General features: G+C 56.3%; 5 protein-coding genes across 5 annotated transcripts; 3 read left to right on the forward strand and 2 right to left on the reverse strand.

Annotated features, from left to right (window-relative positions):
• Positions 1 to 730: 730 nt before the first annotated feature.
• Positions 731 to 10,345, forward strand: VPS13 (Vacuolar protein sorting-associated protein 13; the record flags this gene model as incomplete). The annotated part of the gene is made up of 1 exon (XM_066780292.1): positions 731 to 10,345. The coding sequence occupies one exon, from the start codon at positions 731 to 733 to the stop codon at positions 10,343 to 10,345; it is 9,615 nt and encodes a 3,204-aa protein (XP_066629521.1).
• A 746-nt stretch (positions 10,346 to 11,091) lies between these two features.
• On the reverse strand, positions 11,092 to 11,639 carry SLS55_008888 (uncharacterized protein; the record flags this gene model as incomplete). The annotated part of the gene is made up of 2 exons (XM_066780293.1): positions 11,092 to 11,359; positions 11,632 to 11,639. 2 exons carry the CDS (start codon positions 11,637 to 11,639, stop codon positions 11,092 to 11,094), a joined length of 276 nt encoding a protein of 91 aa, XP_066629522.1.
• A 3,266-nt stretch (positions 11,640 to 14,905) lies between these two features.
• On the forward strand, positions 14,906 to 16,241 carry CSH1_3 (CSG1/SUR1-like protein; the record flags this gene model as incomplete). Its single annotated transcript, XM_066780294.1, has 3 exons — positions 14,906 to 14,937; positions 15,099 to 15,249; positions 15,303 to 16,241. The coding sequence occupies 3 exons, from the start codon at positions 14,906 to 14,908 to the stop codon at positions 16,239 to 16,241; spliced, it is 1,122 nt and encodes a 373-aa protein (XP_066629523.1).
• Positions 16,242 to 16,531: 290 nt separating this feature from the next.
• Positions 16,532 to 18,356, reverse strand: SLS55_008890 (uncharacterized protein; the record flags this gene model as incomplete). The annotated part of the gene is made up of 3 exons (XM_066780295.1): positions 16,532 to 17,875; positions 17,929 to 18,225; positions 18,258 to 18,356. The coding sequence occupies 3 exons, from the start codon at positions 18,354 to 18,356 to the stop codon at positions 16,532 to 16,534; spliced, it is 1,740 nt and encodes a 579-aa protein (XP_066629524.1).
• Positions 18,357 to 19,701: 1,345 nt separating this feature from the next.
• Positions 19,702 to 20,913, forward strand: SLS55_008891 (uncharacterized protein; the record flags this gene model as incomplete). Its single annotated transcript, XM_066780296.1, has 1 exon — positions 19,702 to 20,913. One exon carries the CDS (start codon positions 19,702 to 19,704, stop codon positions 20,911 to 20,913), a length of 1,212 nt encoding a protein of 403 aa, XP_066629525.1.
• Positions 20,914 to 21,187: the final 274 nt, after the last annotated feature.

Here is a 21,187-nt window from a genome sequence, read left to right on the forward strand (position 1 = left end):
GTCGCTGGTGGGTGGTTCAGACACGGAAGTCTGAGGTACGGGTAGAGGGCCGGTTGCGGGAGAAAGAGGGTGTGGTGGGCTTGGCGACGCGAGACAGATGAAGGCGGCTCTCGAGCAGAATGCGAAACTAGACGATTGCAGCACTCAATGTCTGCGAATTTGTGATAGACAGCCGCGGTCTGGGTTGGAGGCGCGCAAGGGAATTCCATTGGCCGCGAGTCAGTGCGGAAGCGGGATGGTCACGTGGCGCCAACACCTGCAGCCTGCGAGGCAGGAAGGATCGACGTCATCCTGGCGGCATGAACAGGAAAGACGGGCAAGCCACAGAGACGAGCGCGTGCATGAGTTGTGCTGCGTGTCTCCAGTGCAGCCGCGCCCGCATCGTTGCACGCGTCCTCGACTCATACCTCCACCATTTTTCGGTCTTTTGCGGGTTTGCGGCGTATCTCCTCGCATCACGCTCCCCGCTCTGTGCTGGCAAGCCCTGGCAGCTTCCATTAGCTGGCGCGTCGGTGTCAGTGGGGTCGCTCGACCTACAACAACAACATTCCCTCCGCGCACCACCCAATCCTTCGACGCTTCCGCGCCACCTAACGACGTCACGTCTGCCTGCTTGATACCCATTCTGCTTATGGATTGATGATAGAACGCTTTTCCGCTTCACTCAAATACCCTACGAACCTTGTACTATATCCATCCCAGGCCCGGGTAACGGCCACCTTCGCCCGCCATGCTTGAGGGTCTCGTCGCCAACCTGCTCAACCGCTTCCTGGGCATGTACGTCCAGAACTTCGATCCGAAACAATTGAACGTCGGCATCTGGTCTGGAGACGTCAAGCTCCGCGATCTCGAGCTGCGCCGTGAAGCCCTCGATCAGCTCCACCTTCCGCTCAACGTCGTCCAGGGTCATCTCGGCTCGCTCACACTTTCTATACCATGGTCGAACCTCAGAGGCAAGCCTGTGCGGGTGAGCATCGAAGACGTCTTCCTGCTGGCTGCGCCGAGGGAGGATGCCGACTACGATGCAGACGAGCAGGACCGCCGTGACCACGCGGTGAAGATGGAGAAGCTCGACAGCGCAGAGATGCTCAAGGAAAGAAACACCGATGGCATGTCTCAGGAAGAGCAGCAAAAGAACCAGAGCTTCACTGCGAGCTTGGTCACTGCCATCGTGGACAATGTCCAGGTCAGCGTGAAGAATGTGCACATTCGCTACGAGGACTCCCTCTCCGATCCTGGCCACCCGTTCGCGCTCGGCATCACCCTCGACGAGCTCAGCGCCGTTAGCACCGACGGGAACTGGAAGCCCACCTTCATCCAGAGCGCTTCCACCTCGGCTCACAAGCTCGCCACGCTCGGTTCTTTGGCGGTATACTGGGACACGGATGCGAAGCTGCTATGTTCGGGCACGGGCGCGACACAGCCGTTGGACCATGGCGATTTTGTGGAGAAGCTCCGCAGCATGATCGTCAAGGGCGACAGCTCTACGGTTGCTGAACATCAGTTCATCCTCAAGCCTGTCAGCGGCAGGGCAGGGCTTGAGATGGACAAGACCGGCAAGGCTGACCGGCCAAAGATCAAGGCCCGTCTTCTCTTCGACGAACTCGGCTTCATCATCGATGAGGACCAGTATCGCGATGGCTTGATGTTGGTGGACCTCTTCCACTACTTCATCAGACACCAAGAGTACAAGAGGCTGCAGCCAAAGAGCCGGCCGAAGGAAGATCCTCGGGCGTGGCTTCAGTTTGCCGGGAAAGCAGTGCTCGACAAGATCCACGAAAGGAACCGTAAATGGTCCTGGGATTATTTCCGGGAGAGACGCGACGACCGGAAACGGTACATTGAGCTTTTCAAGAAGAAGAAGAGAGAAGAGCAGCTCACGCAGGATGAAACCCAGGAATACGACCAGCTGGAGCACAAGTTATCCTACGACGACTTGCGCTTCTGGCGTTCGCTCGCGCGCAACCAGTTGCGCAAGGAGAACGTTGGCGTGAAGAAGCAGCCCCAGAAGCAGTCATGGTCGTCATGGATCTGGGGAGGCGGCGAGCAAGACGCTGCTGACGACAGCGAAATGTCGGAGAAACAGCGAAAGGAGCTGTATGACGCCATCGATTGGGATGAGAAGAAGCAAATCACCGAAGCCGTTGATATGCCGCGCGAGTATGTGAAGATGCAGGTGGAGATGAGCCTCCGGACGGGTAGCTTCACGCTCAAGCGAGACCCGCACGGCAAGGCCACGGAGATTCTTCGCTTGCTGTTTGATTCCTTCAGCACCAAGGTCCTACAGAGGACCGATTCCATGCTTGCAGAGCTCAGTCTTGATGGCATGCGATTGTACGATGGCACCACGGAAGGCAGTCTGTTCCCACAGATCGTCACCGTCAAAGATGCTCCTCCTGTGCCCGATGATAAGCGCATCGAAGAACTTAATGACGACGAAACCTCAAAAGGAGATGCCGAGGAGGAGGTTGCCGATCCTTTCTTCCAGTTGTCTTTCGAGAACAACCCGCTGGATGGCAGCGCGGATACTGCTCTGACCGTGAAGCTGAAGGGTATGGAAGTCATCTACAACCCCAGATTCGTGGTCGAGGTGGTCAAGTTTTTCAAGCCGCCGGAGAGCCGTATGGAATCGATTGGAGCGCTCATGGAGACCGCTGGTGCAACCGTAGAGGGCCTTCGACAGCAGACTCGTGCTGGCCTTGAGTTTGCTCTTGAGGAGCACAAGACGATCAACGCTCAGCTTGATTTGCAGGCTCCTCTCATCATCGTTCCCGACTCCGTTACCAAAGAGAGCAGCATTTGTCTCATTCTGGATGCCGGTCACGCCAAGGTCAGCAGTGAGCTCATCGACAAGGACACCCTGAAGGACATTCAATCCAAACAGAAGGGCCAGTTCTCTGAGGATGACCTCAAGCGCCTCCAGGGTCTGATGTACGACAAGTTCCTGCTGAAGCTCGACTCCACTCAAGTTTTGATCGGGCCTTCGATAGAGGAAACAAAGGCGCAACTGGTAGAGAATGATGGATCGAAGAATCTCCACCTTGTTGACCGTATCAACGTCGACTTCACTATCGAAACCTGTATCGTTCCCAAAGCATCTGATCTGACAAAGTTCCGCATCTCGGGTAATCTCCCCGTTCTGCACGCTTCAATCTCGGACGCCAAGTACAAGAACCTCATGAAGTTGATCGAGGTCGCTATACCGAAATTCGAGGAGCCGCCTTCGCCTGACAAGCAAGTGGTACATGGTGCCAGTGGACCTTCGAACCTTAAGCCTACCGACAACGTCAACAATGACCAGCTCACGAGAACGAGATCTAAGTCATTCCAGTTCGCTGGGCAACAACGCGAGCTCGTCGTGTCCGATGCGGGCAGCGAGTTTGATGAGGCCGAGTTCGAGGATGCAACGGACGGGAGCAAATCCGACGTGCCTGTTCATCAGCGGAATTTTGAATTCAAGTTCACTGTAGACAAGTTACAAGGATCTTTGTTCCAATCAGATCCAGAGGGCAAGAAGCCAGATCAGCTGTTAGTCGAACTCGTTGCAGAACATTTCTACCTCGAGTTCTTCCAAAGGCCGTTCGACATTGCGGCCGAGGTCCGTCTGAAGAGTATGGCGGTTTTGGACCATGTCGACCCAGACCCGCTGCCAGAATTCAGGAAACTTATCTCGTCGGATGACGCTGGGGACAGAGATCTCTTCCAGTTGAAGTTCGTCAAGGTTAACAAGGACTCGCCCGAGTTCATGCCCAAGTACGAGGGCATTGCGACAAACTTAGACGTTCATGTCTCCACCATCAACTTGATAGTAACTCGGGCAACGCTGTTGACACTGTTGGACTTCGTGCTCAACACTTTCACCAGCCCAGGACAGCCTCAAGACAAAGAAAAGAAGAAGATTGAGGATAGCCCTGAGGATGATGATGAAGTCGCAGTCGCAGCTGTGAATCCTGACCCGGACAAGATTCGCATCAGAGCCGAGCTCAAAGGAATATCGGTCATTCTGAACAACGATGGCATGCGCCTCGCAACCTTGAACTTGAGCACTGCAGATGTCGGTGTCTTCATCATGGGCAAGGCTATGCGCGTCGGTGGCAAGCTGGGCAGTCTCTCTTTGACCGACGACGTCAATCAAGGCGTCTCCAAGGAATCTGCCTTGCGTCAGCTTGTCACCATTGAAGGCGACGAGTTGCTGGACTTTGCCTACGAGACCTTCGATGCGGATTCGAAGGCGTACCCTGGCTACGACACCTCCATCTACCTGCGCTCGGGCTCCATCAAGGTCAACTTTGTCACGGAGCCCTTCCGGAAGATAATGGAGTTCGGTGTCAAGTTTGGCAAGATGCAGGCTATCTTCAATGCTGCTCGTCAAGCCGCTGCAGAGCAGGCTAGTCAGGTGCAAGAGCGTGCTAATAAGATGCACTTCGACATCCTGATCCGTACGCCGATTGTTGTCTTCCCTCGCATGGTTGCCCCGGAAGGCCAGGCCGAACGTGACAGCCTTACGGCGCACCTGGGAGAAATCTACGCCAACAACAAATTTGTGCCTCTTGACGACTCCAAGAACGCCGACACCGCTAACAAACTGTCTGCCGGCCTACGAAACATCCGCCTGACGTCCTTTTTCCACTATGAAGAAGAGAAGTCGGAGGAGCTTGAGTTGATCGACAAGGTTGATCTAGGTTTCGACATCACTTACGTTGAGCACAAGCCTGAATACAAGCGCCCTGATCTTGAGATTGAAGGTTCTATGTCCAACATCAACCTCAAATTGACTCAGGAGCAAATGCGGTTCATGCTCGAGCTTTCCAGGTCCATTCCGGCTGCTTTTGCCACAGACCCTGAAGCAGCTATGAATGAGGATGTTGAGAGACAAGTGCCAGACTCCACGCTCAAACGCGCCAACACCATGAAGAGCATCGAGGCTGAGCCCTCCAATGACAAGCAGGTCGCCACAAGCCAGGGCCCAGAACTGGGCTCTCAGGAGGAGGCTTGGACGAAACTCGACCTCGTTTTCAAGGTTGGCGCCATTGGTCTTGAGCTGATTAATGGAAAGGAGACGGAGCCTGTCGGTGACATTGAGGCGGCAAGTCTGTCCAAGTTTGCCTTGAACGAGACCAGTGTGAAGATGCGCATGCTCAGTGACGGTTCATTAGAATCGGAGCTTCTCATCCAATCCTTCACAATCCGGGATACCCGAACTCAGGAGACGAACAAGTTCCGCAAAGTCATGTCCTTGATCAATAACGATGTCAAGCAACAATTCATGGCCAGCGTCTCCATTTCCGGGGGCAAGGACCGACACATGATCGTTCTCCTGACCATTGACAGCCCTCGCGTCATCCTCGCCTTGGATTACCTCTTCGCCATCCAAGCTTTTGTCAACGCTGGTCTTTCTGTAGACGAACCCCTGGAGATCGAGAGCGAGGAAGACGATACCGCCACTGAGGACAACGAGAACTCGACCAGCGACCTCTCCAGTGCCCTCACCAAGCAGGGTGCTCAGACGACGGAGGCCAAGAAGCCCGAGGAGGAATCGACAATGGAGATGTCGTTCCGTATCAACGTTGTCGAGGCCCAAGCCGTCCTCATTGCGAACCCTGCGATGACCAACTCCGAGGCCATCGTGCTTGGTACAAAGCAAGTGCTCATCTCCAAGCAACACGCCACCACGCTGCAGGTTGACAGAGTCGGGATGTTCCTCTGCCGCATGGACCAGTGGGAGACCACAAAACTCCGTATTCTAGATGACTTCAGCATTCAAACTTCCCTTGATATGCGTTCACAAGGCCCGCAGTCATCTATGACGAGCATCCAGGTCGACATCGATCCTCTGGTGCTACGTGTGTCGCTCCGCGATATCATGTTGGCCATGCAAATCTTCAACAAGGCTTCCGCTATGAACAGTAATGGAGATACAAACGTGCAAGGCCAGGAACCTAAGAGGATCAAGGACGTCAAGGGCGGTACCAAGAGTGCCCATGCCAAATCCGCCGTCGCGTCTACCAAGAACAAGCAGACTGCAAAGACTGTTTCAACTCACCGTTCCACAGCAGGCAAGGAGGTGGCCAAGACACAAGATTCGGCGGCAGTCAAGAAAGAGGAAATGAGAGTTTCCATGCAGGGTATTCGTGTCGTTATTATTGGCGATAAACACGAGTTGCCTATGCTGGACTGGAGCGTCAAGAAGTTCGACGTCGAAGTTCGCGACTGGTCTGGCGCTATGGTCGCTGATACCAGCATCGACATGTTCTTCAACATCTACAACTTTTCCAAGTCTGCATGGGAACCCCTCATTGAGCCCTGGCAGCTCGGCTTCCACATGTCCAAGGAGCAGAACCCCGACAAGTTAGCGATTGAGCTCTACTCGAGGAAATCTCTGGACCTGACGGTCACTGCTGCCACCATTGCATTGGCCTCGAAGTCAGCAGACTTCCTGTCGAGTGATGAGGACGTGCTCTCAAAGCCGCGCGGCACTGACGCCCCGTACCGCATTCGCAATTACACAGGCTTCGACATGAATGTCTGGGCTGTCCACGAAAACACTGATGATGGCTCTGCTGCCAAATTGGCCGATGGCCAGGAGGCTCCGTGGAGGTTTGAAGACCCGACGACTACCAGAGAAACTCTCGCACCTGAGGGTGCAACGGGCATTGTCGGCATCAAGCTGGAAGGCAGCGGTTTTGACAGCATCAACCGCATCCCGGTCACGCGCGAGGGCGAGTACATCTACAACCTTCAGCCCCGCAAGGACCGTATCCTCCACCGCATTTGCGTTGAGGTGTCGCTTGGCCAGGACAACGTCAAGTACATCACCTTCCGCTCTCCTCTCGTTGTCGAGAACAACACTCAAATCCCTGTCGAGATTGGTGTTTTCAGCCCCGAGGACGGAAACCTGCTCAAGATTGAGAAGGTTGCTCCTGGAGATGCCAGACCTGCTCCCGTAGGCGCTGCTTTCATGCATTCGCTGATCGTTCGACCCGATCAAGGCTTTGGGTATACCTGGTCTAACGAGAGGCTGTTCTGGAAGGATCTTCTTAAGCGGCCCACAAGGATCATCTCGTGTAGAGGCGAGAGTGACAACGACTCTCCGCCTTTCTATTTCCAACTGCACGCCGCCTATGACAAGAAGGATCCACTCACACAGGTATACCCTTGCATGCGCCTCAAGTTGCACGCGCCCGTCGAAGTCGTGAACCTCCTGCCCTATGACTTCAAGTACAGGATTTACGATGACAACACGAAGAAGGACTGGACCAACTTCTTGCGCAAAGGAGGAGTCAGCCCCGTTCACGTTGTTGAACTTTCCCACCTGCTGCTGATGAGCGTTGACATGCAAGACACGCCGTTCAAGCCCAGCAAATTCTCTGTAATCAACTCGTCTGACAAGGAGAACTTCCGACGTGAGAAAACTCTGGAAATCAAAGACAATCAAGATCTGGCATTGCGCCTGAAGCTCCACTACTACAACATTCCGGACAGCGGAGGTGCTTTCAAGGTTGCAGTGTACAGTCCTTACGTTGTACTCAACAGGACCGGTCTTGAGCTCGACGTGCGGAGCAAGGCATTCCTGGGTCAAGCCAAGGCTGCTGCAGGTGCTGGCGTGTTTGCAAACACGCAGGGTGATTCAACCAGGGCCCAGCCGTTCATGTTCTCCTTCCCCACCGATGACCACAAAAACCGTGCGCTCATCAAGGTTGGTGACACGAACTGGAGCAAGCCCCAGAGTTTCGACGCAATTGGTAGCACCTACGATGTCGCTCTTCCAAGCGTCCAAGGAAGATCGGAGATGCACGTGGGCGTCACTGTTGAAGAGGGCGAGGGGAAGGTAAGACTCGCATTGTGTTTTGCAGCGAACGGTGCTAACATTGTGCAGTACAACTTGAGTAAGGTCGTGACCATTGCTCCGCGGTACATCATCAAGAACAAGATGAGCGAGGACATCAACATCCGTGAGCCTGGCTCCTCAAACATCTTGACTTTGAAGAACGGCGACCTCCTCCCTCTTCGCTACCTGCGCTCTGGTGAGCGGCAACAGCTCTGCCTGTGCTTCCCTGGCGTCAACAACCAGTGGTCGGCACCTTTCGACATTGCCAATGTCGGAAGCGTTCACGTCAAGCTCGCCAAGGCTGGTCAACGCCAGAAACTGATCCGTGTCGAGATTCTCATGGAAGGAGGGACCATTTTCCTGCACGTCAGCGTCGAGACCAAGCACTGGCCCTTCTCTATGCGCAACGAGAGCGATACCGAGTTCTTGTTCTGGCAGACTAACCCCAACGTTGATGAGGATGAGGAAGACAACGGTTCCGGCTGGCGGCCTGTCCGGTACCGTCTCCCGCCAAAGAGCATTATGCCGTATGCTTGGGACTATCCCGCCGCCAAGAACAAGGAGATAGTCCTCAAGGCCAACAACAAGGAGCGGCACGTCAAGCTTGCCGAGATTGGCAATCTGGTCCCGCTGAAGCTCCCGCCGGCCCAGAACACCAACCGCGGCAAGATCATCGATCTCAGTGTCGTAGCGGACGGCCCGACACAAACGCTTGTCATCTCCAACTGGAAGCCATCGAAGAGTTTGTACAAGCAGAAGTCGGCCACAGCATCCAGGTCCACCACAGATGGCTTTGAGGTCAAGGACGTCGACACGGATGTCACGTTCAAGGCTAAGCTGCGTATTGCTGGCATCGGGATCTCTCTCGTCAACAGACAGCTTCGCGAGCTTGTCTACATCACGCTGCGTGATATCGAGCTCAACTATGGTGACTCGGCATTGTACCAGCAGTTCTCGAGCACTATCAAGTGGATCCAGATCGACAACCAGCTCTATGGCGGCATCTTCCCTATCCTGTTCTACCCCAGTGTCGTTCCCAAGACAGGCAAGGAGATGGAGGCGCACCCGATCCTCCAAGCCTCGATCACGAGGGTCAAGGATGATTCATACGGTGTGCTTTACATCAAGTACTTCTCTTTCCTGCTGCAGCAGATGACACTCGAGATCGACGAGGACTTCATCTTCGCGCTGCTTGATTTCGCCAAGATTCCTGGTGCGTCCTGGTCCGAGGTTAAGGAAGGTAAGCTCTGCGAGGAGGAGCTCGATATCCCAGAGCCGAAGCAGGAGCAGGGCGGCCAGGACGTCTACTTCGAGCTTCTGCACCTGCAGCCAATGCAGTTCGACCTGTCCTTCGTTCGCACTGAGCGTATCAACGCCGAAGACACGATGACCTCCTCGAACCCCTTCATGTTTGCCGTCAATGTCCTCACCATGTCCATCGGTAACGTCAACGATGCTCCTCTACGGTACAATGCCCTGCTCCTAGAGAACGCTCGTGTGTCGGTCGCTGCTCTCGTCAACAACATCAAGAACCACTACGTCCAAGAGAGTTTGCGCCAAGTCCATCTCATCCTTGGTTCCGCCGACTTCCTCGGCAATCCCGTTGGTTTGTTCCAGAACGTATCATCCGGTGTCACGGACATCTTCTACGAGCCTTACAAGGGTCTCGTCATGACGGACAGGCCTCAGGATCTTGGTATCGGCATCGCCAAGGGTGCGTCCAGCTTTGTCAAGAAGTCAGTCTTCGGTTTCTCCGACAGTATGGCGAAGTTCACTGGCAGTCTGTCGAAGGGTCTTGCCGTTGCCACTATGGACCAGGAATTCCAGAACTCCCGTCGCATGAAGCGGTCAAGGAACAGGCCGAAGCACGCTCTATACGGCATCACCTCCGGCGGCAACGCATTCGCGGAGAGTTTGGCCAGCGGTATCGGCGGCCTCGCCCGCCACCCGCTGCAGGGCGCGGAGAAGGAAGGTGCACTTGGTCTTGTCAAGGGCATTGGCAAGGGCTTGCTGGGCGTTCCGACCAAGGCTGCCATCGGTGCCTTCGATCTCGCGTCCAACATGGCCGAAGGTGTGCGCAATACGACCACGGTCTTCGACCAAGAAGGGCTCGACCGAGTCCGCCTCTCGAGGTTCATCGGGCAGGACGGCATCGTGCGGCCGTACAGCCAGCGCGAGGCGCTCGGCCAGTTCTGGCTCAAGACGCTGGACAACGGCCGCTACTTCAACGAGGATTACATTGCACACCTGGAGCTGCCAGGAAAGGACCTTCTGGTCATGCTGACGTACAATGGCATCATGCTCGTCAAGACGCGCAAGCTGACGACGGAGTGGGACGTGCCGCTCAAGGACATCCAGACCATCAGCAAGGAGCGCACGGGCATGAGCATAACACTCAAGGGCGGCACGAACGGGCCGTTCATCCCCGTCGCGGACGAGCAGAGCAGGAACTGGCTTTACAAGCAGGTTGCGGTCGCGGTGAACGCGTACAATGACAAGTGGAATGCGAAGGGCTGATTGAGCGGAGCGGGGATTTGAGTCGTAGCCGGAAGGTGGAGGAGTGGATTCGCTGATTTCTCTTTTGTGGTTGTGTTCCTATTACCCTTTTCCTTGCGGGAATCATTAGAGTAGGGTTGCATGGGCCGGAGAAGGCGGTTGTCGGGCAAAAATTGTATCTTTAGTATGAACTGGTAGGCGGTTCTGCATTAGTCTAAGCAACAGTGTCTTTTTTGATTTTTTGGTCCCGCTTTGAAATGTCTATGTGATGATTTGGCCAATTAAATGGCTTATTCTGCAGAAAACCGCTGGCTCTGAATTCCTCGCTTTGTTTAGCCTCTCATGGCGTGCTAGCAAACACCACATTATTTCCAATTTTGTTTGATGGAATTCATTGCATTTGACCTATGTATGTCGTAGTCGGTCGGGGCCGGCGGCTGAAAATTTTTGTGTTCGTTTCCAAAGCTTTAACTACGTCTAGATAGTTGCTTTAATGCTCGCTTTCTTAGAACAAGCCGAAAAATTACGCTCTATCGCTTCCGTTAGCATATTCAGCCTTTGCTTTGTCCCTGAAGTTCCATGGTGATAGGAGAATAAGTGTGACAGAAGCATGTACGTTGCAAGAACTATTTGTAGAAGATGGCACCAAGTTTTTATAGACGCTGAAAATGTCGCATTCCACAACGCCGCGTATGACTTACTACATAGCACTAGGAAGCAATTGTTACTTCCCAGAGTCACGCCCGGAACACCTCTTTGAAGCACCCTCATAAATCCTTCCACTTCGTCTCCAACCCGAAATCCTTCTTCTCAGCGCCCACCTTCTCCCACGCCTCCCCCTCCTCCTCGTCCTGCCAACCCACGTCCCCGTCGCCATGCCCAGGGTGAACCTTCCTCTCAGCAATCCTGAAGAACAGATCTTCCTGCAGATATAAGCCTATGCAGAGGCTCTTGAACGGCGCCTTCACATCCGTCAGCTCCCAGCCGAAGCGCAGGGCGAACTCGGCGACGGCCTTGTCGGCCGAGGCAGCCGTACTTTGCCGGCGCGGGCGAGGTCGAACTGGACGTAGTTGGTAGGTGTGGAAAGGTATTTGGCTTGGACCATATCAATCAGTTTCAGCAGCGCCGTGTCTGTCCTGCTCCAAATGCGGATTATCTTTTCCAGAATACTGCGCTGAAGTATCAGTGCTGTTCGACTCAAGAGGCAGGGGGTCTTCTCGGGAAGAAAAATGGATAAGGAGGCTCATGCCAGGAAAAAGGAAAAGTCTTACACCCGGCGCCAGAGCCTGACGGACTCTCGTGTGGACCTTGTCATCCATATAGCTTGTGATATTGTCATGGGTGGGGTGCATACGGGCGGCTACGAACCAGTCGCCACGGCTGTAGTCACTCCGAACAAGATTCATTTGTATAATGACATTGATATACCTGGTCAATAAGAAGTTCGGGCCTATGCGACATGTCGAGCCTGTACAGTGTTAGAACGTTAGTGCAATCCAGAGCTCTTGCCGTATGTGTCATTCCAATCTTTGTAGTAGTACTGAAGGCGACCCGAATGTTCGGTAGAAGAGGGCAGGGGGTTTTCAAGCGCAGAGACTACGCAAGGCAGAGGTCGAATGGAATTATATCAGTCTGCAAAGCATCATGATATCCCGGAAAGCTCGGAGCATAGACTCAAAGACTCGGTTGAGTAAAATCCTGGGAAAGAGCGGAGACGTGCATATGTACTGACCCCGCAGCGTGCAAGATATAGCAAGGAAAGCGAGTTGAGCTAAGGAGGTCGCAATCTTCGCCGTTGTACGAGTTTTGTCGATGAAGAGGCATTCTTCGTTCTGGAGCCATGGTCGTCGCACGTGATTTGAATTATTCTCTTCGCTAAGACACGGTTTGGGTCAGGAAAGGAAGCGAAGCAGAAGCGTTGGGGGCCGCCAGCTCAGACGAGAGGGTCACAGGGTGGGGCAGGGATGCCTTAGGCATGTGGAGCCAAGAAGCCGACGGCTTCACCCCGCAAACAAAGAGTGGCGACAGTGGCGCTGCACCCGGTCCGCCCGAGCCTGCCGCGCCCGAAGATAAGCCCGCTGCATCGCCACGGCCGCTGGACAGTGGCAAGTTCTGCTGCGAGTTTGGGTGCTGGACCGCTATCATGGCGCCATCGGCACGCCCAAGCTGGCACTGTGATGGCCTGCACCGGCGGGTGCCCGCGGGCCGGGGGGCGGCCAGCTCCCCGTCATTGACTCATTGGCCCGATAAGGGCCTGGCCGTGAACGTCATCGTATGAGCACGCCCCGGCAGCCCTTCAGGAGATGATGCTGTCGACGACGGCTGCAACAACGGCCACGAGAGTGAGCGAGGCCGAGTTCAGATCTCGGGCTGCCTGGCGGCCGTGTTGCTGGCCGCGTGCCGTGTCGCGCCTTCCAGAAGCTGCTGGCTGCGCCCCCGGTTGCCTGGCGCGGCGCTGCAATCCATGGGCGGGCGGGCGGTAGGTAAGCAAGCGCCTGTGCCCGCCCGCCACTCCTCTCTTCCTGTCGCCTACTTAAGCCCCAACACCCCCGACTCTGCTCCTCCTCCTAGCAACCCATCACCCGCCACCCGCTCCCGTTCTGCGTTTGCGCTCCATCGACCGCCACTCATCGACACACCCTTTCAGACCGACTTCACCACTTGCACCATGCAGATCTTCGTGAAGACCCGTACGTTCCCTCACCGCCGCCACCACGGTCGCCTTCAGCCTGCTAACATCGCATGCAGTCACCGGCAAGACCATCACCCTTGAGGTCGAGTCGTCCGACACCATCGACAACGTCAAGAGCAAGATCCAGGATAAGGAAGGCATTCCTCCGGATCAGCAGCGCTTGATCTTCGCCGGCAAGCAGCTTGAAGATGGCCGCACCCTGTCCGACTACAACATTCAGAAGGAGTCCACCCTTCATCTCGTCCTCCGCCTCCGCGGTGGTATGCAGATCTTCGTCAAGACTCGTATGTGCTCGCCGCCCCCGACCCGATCCATCGCAACATGCTGACGTCATCACAGTGACTGGCAAGACCATCACCCTTGAGGTCGAGTCCTCGGACACCATCGACAATGTCAAGTCGAAGATCCAGGACAAGGAGGGCATCCCCCCGGACCAGCAGCGCTTGATCTTCGCTGGCAAGCAGCTTGAGGATGGCCGTACCCTGTCCGACTACAACATCCAGAAGGAGTCGACTCTCCACCTCGTCCTCCGCCTCCGTGGTGGTATGCAAATCTTCGTCAAGACCCTCACCGGCAAGACCATCACCCTGGAAGTCGAGTCATCGGACACGATCGACAACGTGAAGTCCAAGATCCAAGACAAGGAGGGCATCCCCCCGGACCAGCAGCGTCTGATCTTCGCGGGTAAGCAGCTGGAGGACGGCCGTACCCTCTCGGACTACAACATTCAGAAGGAGTCGACTTTGCATCTGGTACTGCGTCTGCGCGGTGGCATGCAGATCTTCGTCAAGACCCTGACTGGAAAGACTATCACGCTCGAGGTTGAATCTTCCGACACGATCGACAACGTGAAGAGCAAGATTCAGGACAAGGAGGGTATCCCGCCGGATCAGCAGCGTCTCATCTTCGCTGGTAAGCAGCTGGAGGACGGGCGCACGCTCTCTGACTACAACATCCAAAAGGAGTCGACCCTGCACTTGGTGCTTCGTCTGCGTGGTGGGCAGTAAGCGGATCGAGGAGGATTTTGCTCTTGACATGCAAGGCGTTTGGGCATAGGCACTGAAGCATAGCCTGGTGCCTCTTTTAGATAATGTTATGACAGTATGAGCCTACGGGCTTGGCCTGCGGGCTACATTTCCACGTTCACAAACTGGTCTTTTGCAATGTGCGTGCGTGACAGGATGGTGATAATGACACGGTTGAGAGGGCGACACCCCACCGTGCCACCTCCGTGTTCGTGCCGTTCTAAGACGCATGCGGAAAGGCGACGCCGCAGGTTGGTGTCAACCACAGACTAGAACTTTCACCGACTCACGCGTATCCGAGAAGCTGCGACAGCTGATGAAACAGGTTCTACCGCCCATCGACTCCGGTCGGCATGAACAACCTCGGTGACGAGGGCAGATCGCCGTAATTAAGCTCGGGCTCGTGCCGCCCCGCCCTGGTTAAGCAACTGTGGAGCCCGAGCTGAATCCGCTGAGTCAGCGCTACTATGTCCACAGACCAGCCGAGTAACCACAAACATCATTATTCCCGAGACCTTACGGAGAACGCGGAGACAACATGACCTTAGCTCCGATCCTATCACACGATTGTCCAACAGGTCAGCACTGTTGTATCGAGTAAGCGGCAGGAATAGCTATACAAAGTCAACGACCATTCAATCACCCGCTCTTGCGACTTAGTGGGGAAAGGCAAATATGCGGGGCGGTGATGACGCAAAAGAACGGAGTTTAGCGGCGGTGATAGTACGGGCAAAGCGGCGCCTTAGTGACATTAGTTGACAGTGAAAGAGACATAAAGTCGACGGCCACGCTTGACGACCCATCGCCCCATCGTTGCCACCAGCCTCGACCCCCAACACCAAGAACCGAACCATCAAGACCACAATGGCTGCCGAATCGAAGATGCAATACGTCAAGTATGTTCCACCCTCGCCCCTGGGCTTTTGCCCCTTCATGCCTTTTGTATACGCCGCTCCTCGTACGAGCATTGGGGCTTTCGGGCTCTTGCATCGTGGTTACGAATTCTGAGCAGCTTGCTCGTGGGAGTGACAACTGTTGACTGACGTATCAATAACAGCCTGGGCAAGTCTGGCCTCAAGGTCAGCAAAGTCATCCTCGGAGCCATGTCGTACGGCTCGAGCGAATGGCAGGAGTGGGTGCTGAACGAAGCCGAAGCGCTGCCTCTCCTGAAACATGCCTACGACAACGGCATCAACACGTGGGATACCGTAAGTCGAACTATATACCTGCACATGCCCGCGCTAACCGGACCGACCACAAGGCGGACATCTACTCGCACGGCCGCAGCGAGGAGATCATCGGCAAGGCGCTCAAGCAGTACTCGATCCCGCGCGAAAAGGTCGTCATCCTGTCCAAGTGCTACTTCGGCGTGGCCGAGGACGGGTCGCAGCCGCCCATCGCGGCCTCGGGCGCCAACGACGGCCCGGAGCTGGTCAACCGCGTCGGCCTGTCGCGCAAGCACATCCTCGACGCCGTCGACAAGAGCGTCGCGCGCCTGGGCACCTACATCGACGTGCTGCAGATCCACCGCCTCGACCGCGAGGTCCCCAAGGAAGAGATCATGCGCGCCCTGAACGACGTCGTCGAGAGCGGCAAGGTGCGCTACATTGGCGCCAGCTCGGTGAGCATTCCCACCACCACCACCACCATCATCATCATCATCATCATCAAGAAATTGACACTGACACGAATCCCAAAGATGGCGGCCTGGGAGTTCCAAATGCTCCAGACCATCGCCGCGCGGCACAACTGGCACCGCTTCATCAGCATGCAAAACTACCACAACCTGCTCTACCGCGAGGAGGAGCGCGAGATGATCCCCTACTGCCGCGCCACCGGCGTCGGCATCATCCCGTGGTCGCCCATCGCGCGCGGCGTTCTCGCCCGCCCCTTCGGCAGCCGCGGCTCCACCGTCCGCGACAAGACGGACAACTTCCTCCAGTCCCTCATCCGCGGCCAGGAGACCGAGACGGACGCCGCCGTCGTCGGCCGGGTCGAGGAGGTGGCCGCGAAGAGGGGCGTGAGCATGGCCGCCGTCGCGACGGCCTGGGTGCTGGCCAAGGGCGAGAACCCCATTCTCGGCTTGTCGAGCAAGGAGCGGATCGAGGAGGCGGTGCGGAACAGCAACTTCGTGCTGAGCGATGAGGAGATCAAGTATCTCGAGGAGCCGTACAGGCCCAAGGTTATTACGGGCCACTAGAGCGAAGTCAGGACTTGTCTCCAACCTGCCATAGACGTTGTAGAGATAATACTATGATTCGCATGAATTTCTGTTTGCTCTATTAGCATTCGATTGAGAAGTAGAAATGAGGATGAAGTGAATGCATAGGGTGGATATGCCCGTACAAGTATCTAGCACGAGCAAACGCGGTGGGACAATAGACTTCTCATCGAACATCATAATATTAAGAGAGTGGTATCAACAACGTCTATACAAGTAACTCCACATACCGCTTTTCCTCTTTCGTACAATTCCAAAATCATCGCACATCACGCCTTCGGCTGCTCGGTTTCCGAGACCTTCTCCGTGGGCCCGGCCTCCAGCGAACTCGACGACCGGTGCGTGCCGTCGACAACGCCTTCCTCCTCGTCCCGACGCCAAAAGTCCTTCTTGCCCTTAGCAGCGCGCATAAGCCAAGGAGGAAAGATGCCACCCTCGATCTTGTAGGTCCAGGGGTCCTTGCGATCCTTGTCGGCGGGCTGGAGGCGGCCGCCGGAAGCTAGCCCAATGAGCCAGACGAGAGTGTTGATGAGGATGTAGGAGCAGATGCCGGCAATCAGACCATCGGCGATGGAGTATGTGAAAGGCATGATGGCAATGGTCAGGAAAGCGGGCACAGCGTCGCCGAGGTAGCCCCAGTTGATGTCCTTGGCGGCCTTGGCCATGAGCGAACCGACGATGATCAACGTGCATCCGGTAGCCCAAGGAGGGATCGACGCGAAAATCGGGGCGAAGAAGATGGAAATGAAGAAACAGAGACCTGTAACCATGGCGGTAAGACCCGTCGCACCACCTTCAGAAATACCAGCACCGGATTCGATGTAAGCAGTGACGGGAGAGGTTCCGAAAAGGGCACCAATCGAGACACCGAAAGCATCGATCAAATACGCAATCGCACTGCCCTCGAAATCCTGAGTCCTCTCGTCGATGGCGCCGCAGAAGCGAGCCATGGAATACATGGTACCAGTGCAGTCGAGGATGTCGACATAGAGGAAAGTAATGAAGGCAAGGCCGAATTGGCCACCGTACTGGGAAATGTCCCACTCCTGCACGTCAAGCACGCGCTTGATGGGGTGGAAAGTAACGACCTTCTTGAAGAAATCGAAAGAGCTGTTGCCGGTCGCGGTATAAGGGAAATACGTAACGGGAGTAGGCCTGGGCCAGCTGATAATAGAGACAAGCAGGATGCCAATGATAATGGCGCCCTTGACGCGGTACATCATCAGGAGGACAGTCATGAAGCCGCTCAAGAAAATGCCGATCCACATGGCAGGGTTGCGCATCTTTTCCGAAGACGGGCAAAGTCCAGTGTCCGGGTCCTGGAAAGCAGACTCGCAGCCAGCAAGCTCCAGAGGCGTCGATGTCGCACCAACAACGGCGCCAATACCAGCCGAGTATGTCAGGCCAATCAGAGTCAAGTATAGACCAATTCCGACACCGGTCGCGAGCTTAATGGAGGCGGGGATGGCACGGGCAAGCCATTGGCGGAGACCGAAGATTGTGAGGCCGACGAAGACGAAACCTTCGACGAAGACGGCGGTAAGCGCAACCTTGTAGGGGACGAGACCAGAGCCGTGGTAGCCGACGACGGTGTAGGCGAAATAGGCATTGAGCTACGTGAGTCAGCATACATGAGATTCCCCGTCGCGGAAAGAGTGATGCTTACGCCCATGCCAGGAGCCAACGCGATTGGCATGTTAGCGAAGAGACCCATGCAGAAGCTGCAGAGGGCGGAAATTGCAGCAGTGGCAGTGACCAGATCGCGCTTGACCTCCTGCACACACAGCATGTATTCGGTGTTGGTCTCGCACAGATCGGCCATGCTCTCTGGCGGGCACTCGCAGGTGCCGCCAGTCTCGGAAATGATGGTAGAGTTGACGGAGATGATGTAGGCCATGGCGAAGAAGGTGGCTAGGCCGGCGCGGATCTCGGTGAAGAAGTACGAGTTCTTGCGCTCCTTGGGCTGGGGCTGGCGTCAGTAGCTGCACGGCATACAAGAAAGTTTGGACTTGCATGGCCGCTGTTGGCAAGGCGGAAGTACCTGCCAACGGGGCTCTGCGCAATGCGCAGGTTGGCATCATGGATCCAAGTCATGGTGGATGTGTGGTTGCAGTGCGCAATGACGGACGCGCCAAAGGCTTCAAGGTCGAAGAGTTTGACTGGGTGAGACGAGCATCAGGTGGTGGTACAATTGCAAAATTCGAGCACCGGGCGTTATAAAGATCGATGGGTACCACGAGCCGCGTGCTTCACAGATAAGGATCCCCTTGGCAGCTTGGCTGGGCTTGCGGCGAGACCTGTGTGTGGCGGCATCCTGCCAATTGAGAGTCATGGAAGAAGCGAGCATCGGGGCGCCAAGTGGGCTGACGACTCGGCGCCAAGCTGGCTGGCGATGTGCCGGCACCGGCCGGCACTGTGGTAGCTTTGGCGTGGGCGAAACACGGCTGACAGCCGTTTAGAAATGAGAATGCTAATGGCACGGAGATATCGCCGCCGCGCTCACTGGCCAGCCTGCTGGACCCTGGGGGCGGCCGGCGGCGATCGCACAGTGAGCCTGGTGGAGGGCGCCGGTGCGGAGAGCTGCGTATCTCAGCCCTTCGCCGCACAACACCAAGGCGCAATCGGGGTCAATCTCCGCGTCGCCGTCGTGATGTATCTGCGCGCTATTGTCGAAGGATGAGTGCTGCAGCCGGCTGCGCGGCCTACCCAATGGCGACCGTCACGCCAGAGGCTTTTCCGGCAGGGCGCCCTGGGCCCCTGCTTGCGCGTATAATAGATGGCATCGCGACTCGTCGTTTCGGCGGCGTCGAGGCTCGTGTCGGCAGGATCAGGATGCCGATGGACGCGGCGGCGGTCTGGATGAGGAAGGACGAAGTGTGGAAAGTGCCTTCGACGCGGCTTCTGGCCTGTTCTCCAAATACCCCGGCCTAGCCGCATTGGGGAGCCGCGGCTGGGGACTGCTGCCCCGCGCGACGACTAGGTGCTCCCACACTCCTCCGGACAGCTATAGCTACAGCTATACACCCTCGTTGGTGTTGCTTTCTCGCCCGCCGCGACACGGCCCGGCTGGCGAATAGGCGAGCACATGCATTTTCTAGTTTCGTCGGAATGGGAAATCATAACCCGCGTTCCCCAGCATTTCCGGAAATCTTAACACGACCACCGACTCTCCCCTCCACCACCGTCGTCCATCATGTCATCCATCCGGGCCTGCCTTTCCCCAACCAACACCCGCTTAACAGCTCTTCAGTGTCTGGAGTCAGCTGAGCCCGCCCATATAAGCAGTTAGGGCTGCTCCCACAGCTGCCAATCCTCAAACATCGAAGACTCAATGACCCGCACAGCCGTCGCCTCCTCAATACGCTACAGACCCTCACTGAAGCCTGCTTATCCCTCCCTCTGCTCCAACTTCCGCTTCAAACCCTTCACAAGGCCCACCATGCCGAGCCTTCACACCGTCGCAGCCGCCGAGACCAACGGCTCCGCAAAACGTCCCATCCAGCCCCGTGCGTGGTCTATGGACGAGCCCATCGCCGTGAAGGACTTCGCAGCCCTCTGCGAGCAGACGGCCACCAAGAACGACTATCCACTCGCAGCCGCCGTCGAGAAGAATATTCCCGTGTACGACCTGGCCTCCTTCTCGCTGGACGACGCCGCGGCCATTGACCGGCTCCAGGACGAGTGGAACCATCTCCTACTTTCCGGCCCGGGCGTCTTCGCCGTCAAGAACTTTTACACCGACCACTCCGTCATCGACGCCGCCAACAAGGCCTACGACGACATTATCGCCGCCGAGGCTTCCAACGCCAAAGGCGACCATTTCGCCGCCTCCTCGGCCAACTCGCGTATCTGGAATTCTTTCAGCAAGCATGGCCTGGCCGACCCGCGCTCCTTCACCGCCTACTATGCCAACCCGTGGCTGGCCCACATCTGCGCCGCCTGGCTGGGGCCAGCCTACCGCGTCACCGCCCAGGTCAACATTGTGCGGCCAGGCGGCGCCCCGCAGGTCTCGCATCGCGACTACCATCTAGGCTTCCAGACGGCCGCCGCCTGTGCGCGCTTCCCCAAAGCCATGCAGGTGGCGAGCCAGTTGCTGACGCTACAAGGCGCCGTCGCCCACAGCGACATGCCGCTGTCGTCGGGCCCGACGCGCTTCCTGCCCTTCAGCCAGCGCTTCGAGAAGGGCTACATGGCCTACCGCCGCCCCGAGTTCAACGAATACTTCCTATCGCGCTGGGTCAGCTTGCCGCTGGCCAAGGGCGATGGCGTCTTCTTCAACCCGGCCCTCTTCCATGCCGCCGGTGCCAACGAGAGCTCCGACATCGACCGTAGCGCCAACCTCGTTCAGATCAGCTCCGCCTTCGGCAAGCCCATGGAGACCGTCGACGCACTGCCCCTGGTCGAGCGCTGCTGGGAGGAGATCAAGGCGATGAAAAAGCAAGAAGGCAAGGCGCGTGAGGTCCAGGCGCTGATTGCTGCGTTGGGTGAGGGCTACCCCTTCCCGACGAACCTGGACAGGAGACCGCCCGCGCCGGGCGGCATGGCGCCCGAGAGTGAGCAGGATCTGCTGCTAAGAGGGCTGGAGGAAGGTTGGAGCACGGAAGAGGTCGTGGCGAACTTGAAGCAGATGCGAGAGGACTCGAAGGCCTGATCGGTTGCAAACAAAGTTCCCAATATGATAATTAGTAAGTATGCATCAGCGTGGACTTGATGCATTTTCATGTACCGCGCACTTTCACGTGAAAATTGATATCATAAATAAGCATGGTGATTAGGAACAAAACGAGTCTCTCATGTCATGTTACAAGTTTTCGTTTCTGTACAAAAGGAGGAAACGTACATACGCAGACGTGAAGTCCATACCTGGCCCTTTCCCGAACCCTATTTACACCCCAGAACTCCGAAAGAGATTAAGTAAAAAGAAA

This window comes from Diplodia seriata, assembly GCF_021436955.1.
Source record: "Diplodia seriata strain FDS-637 chromosome Unknown scaffold_9, whole genome shotgun sequence".
Classification (NCBI taxonomy): Eukaryota; Fungi; Ascomycota; class Dothideomycetes; order Botryosphaeriales; family Botryosphaeriaceae; genus Diplodia; species Diplodia seriata.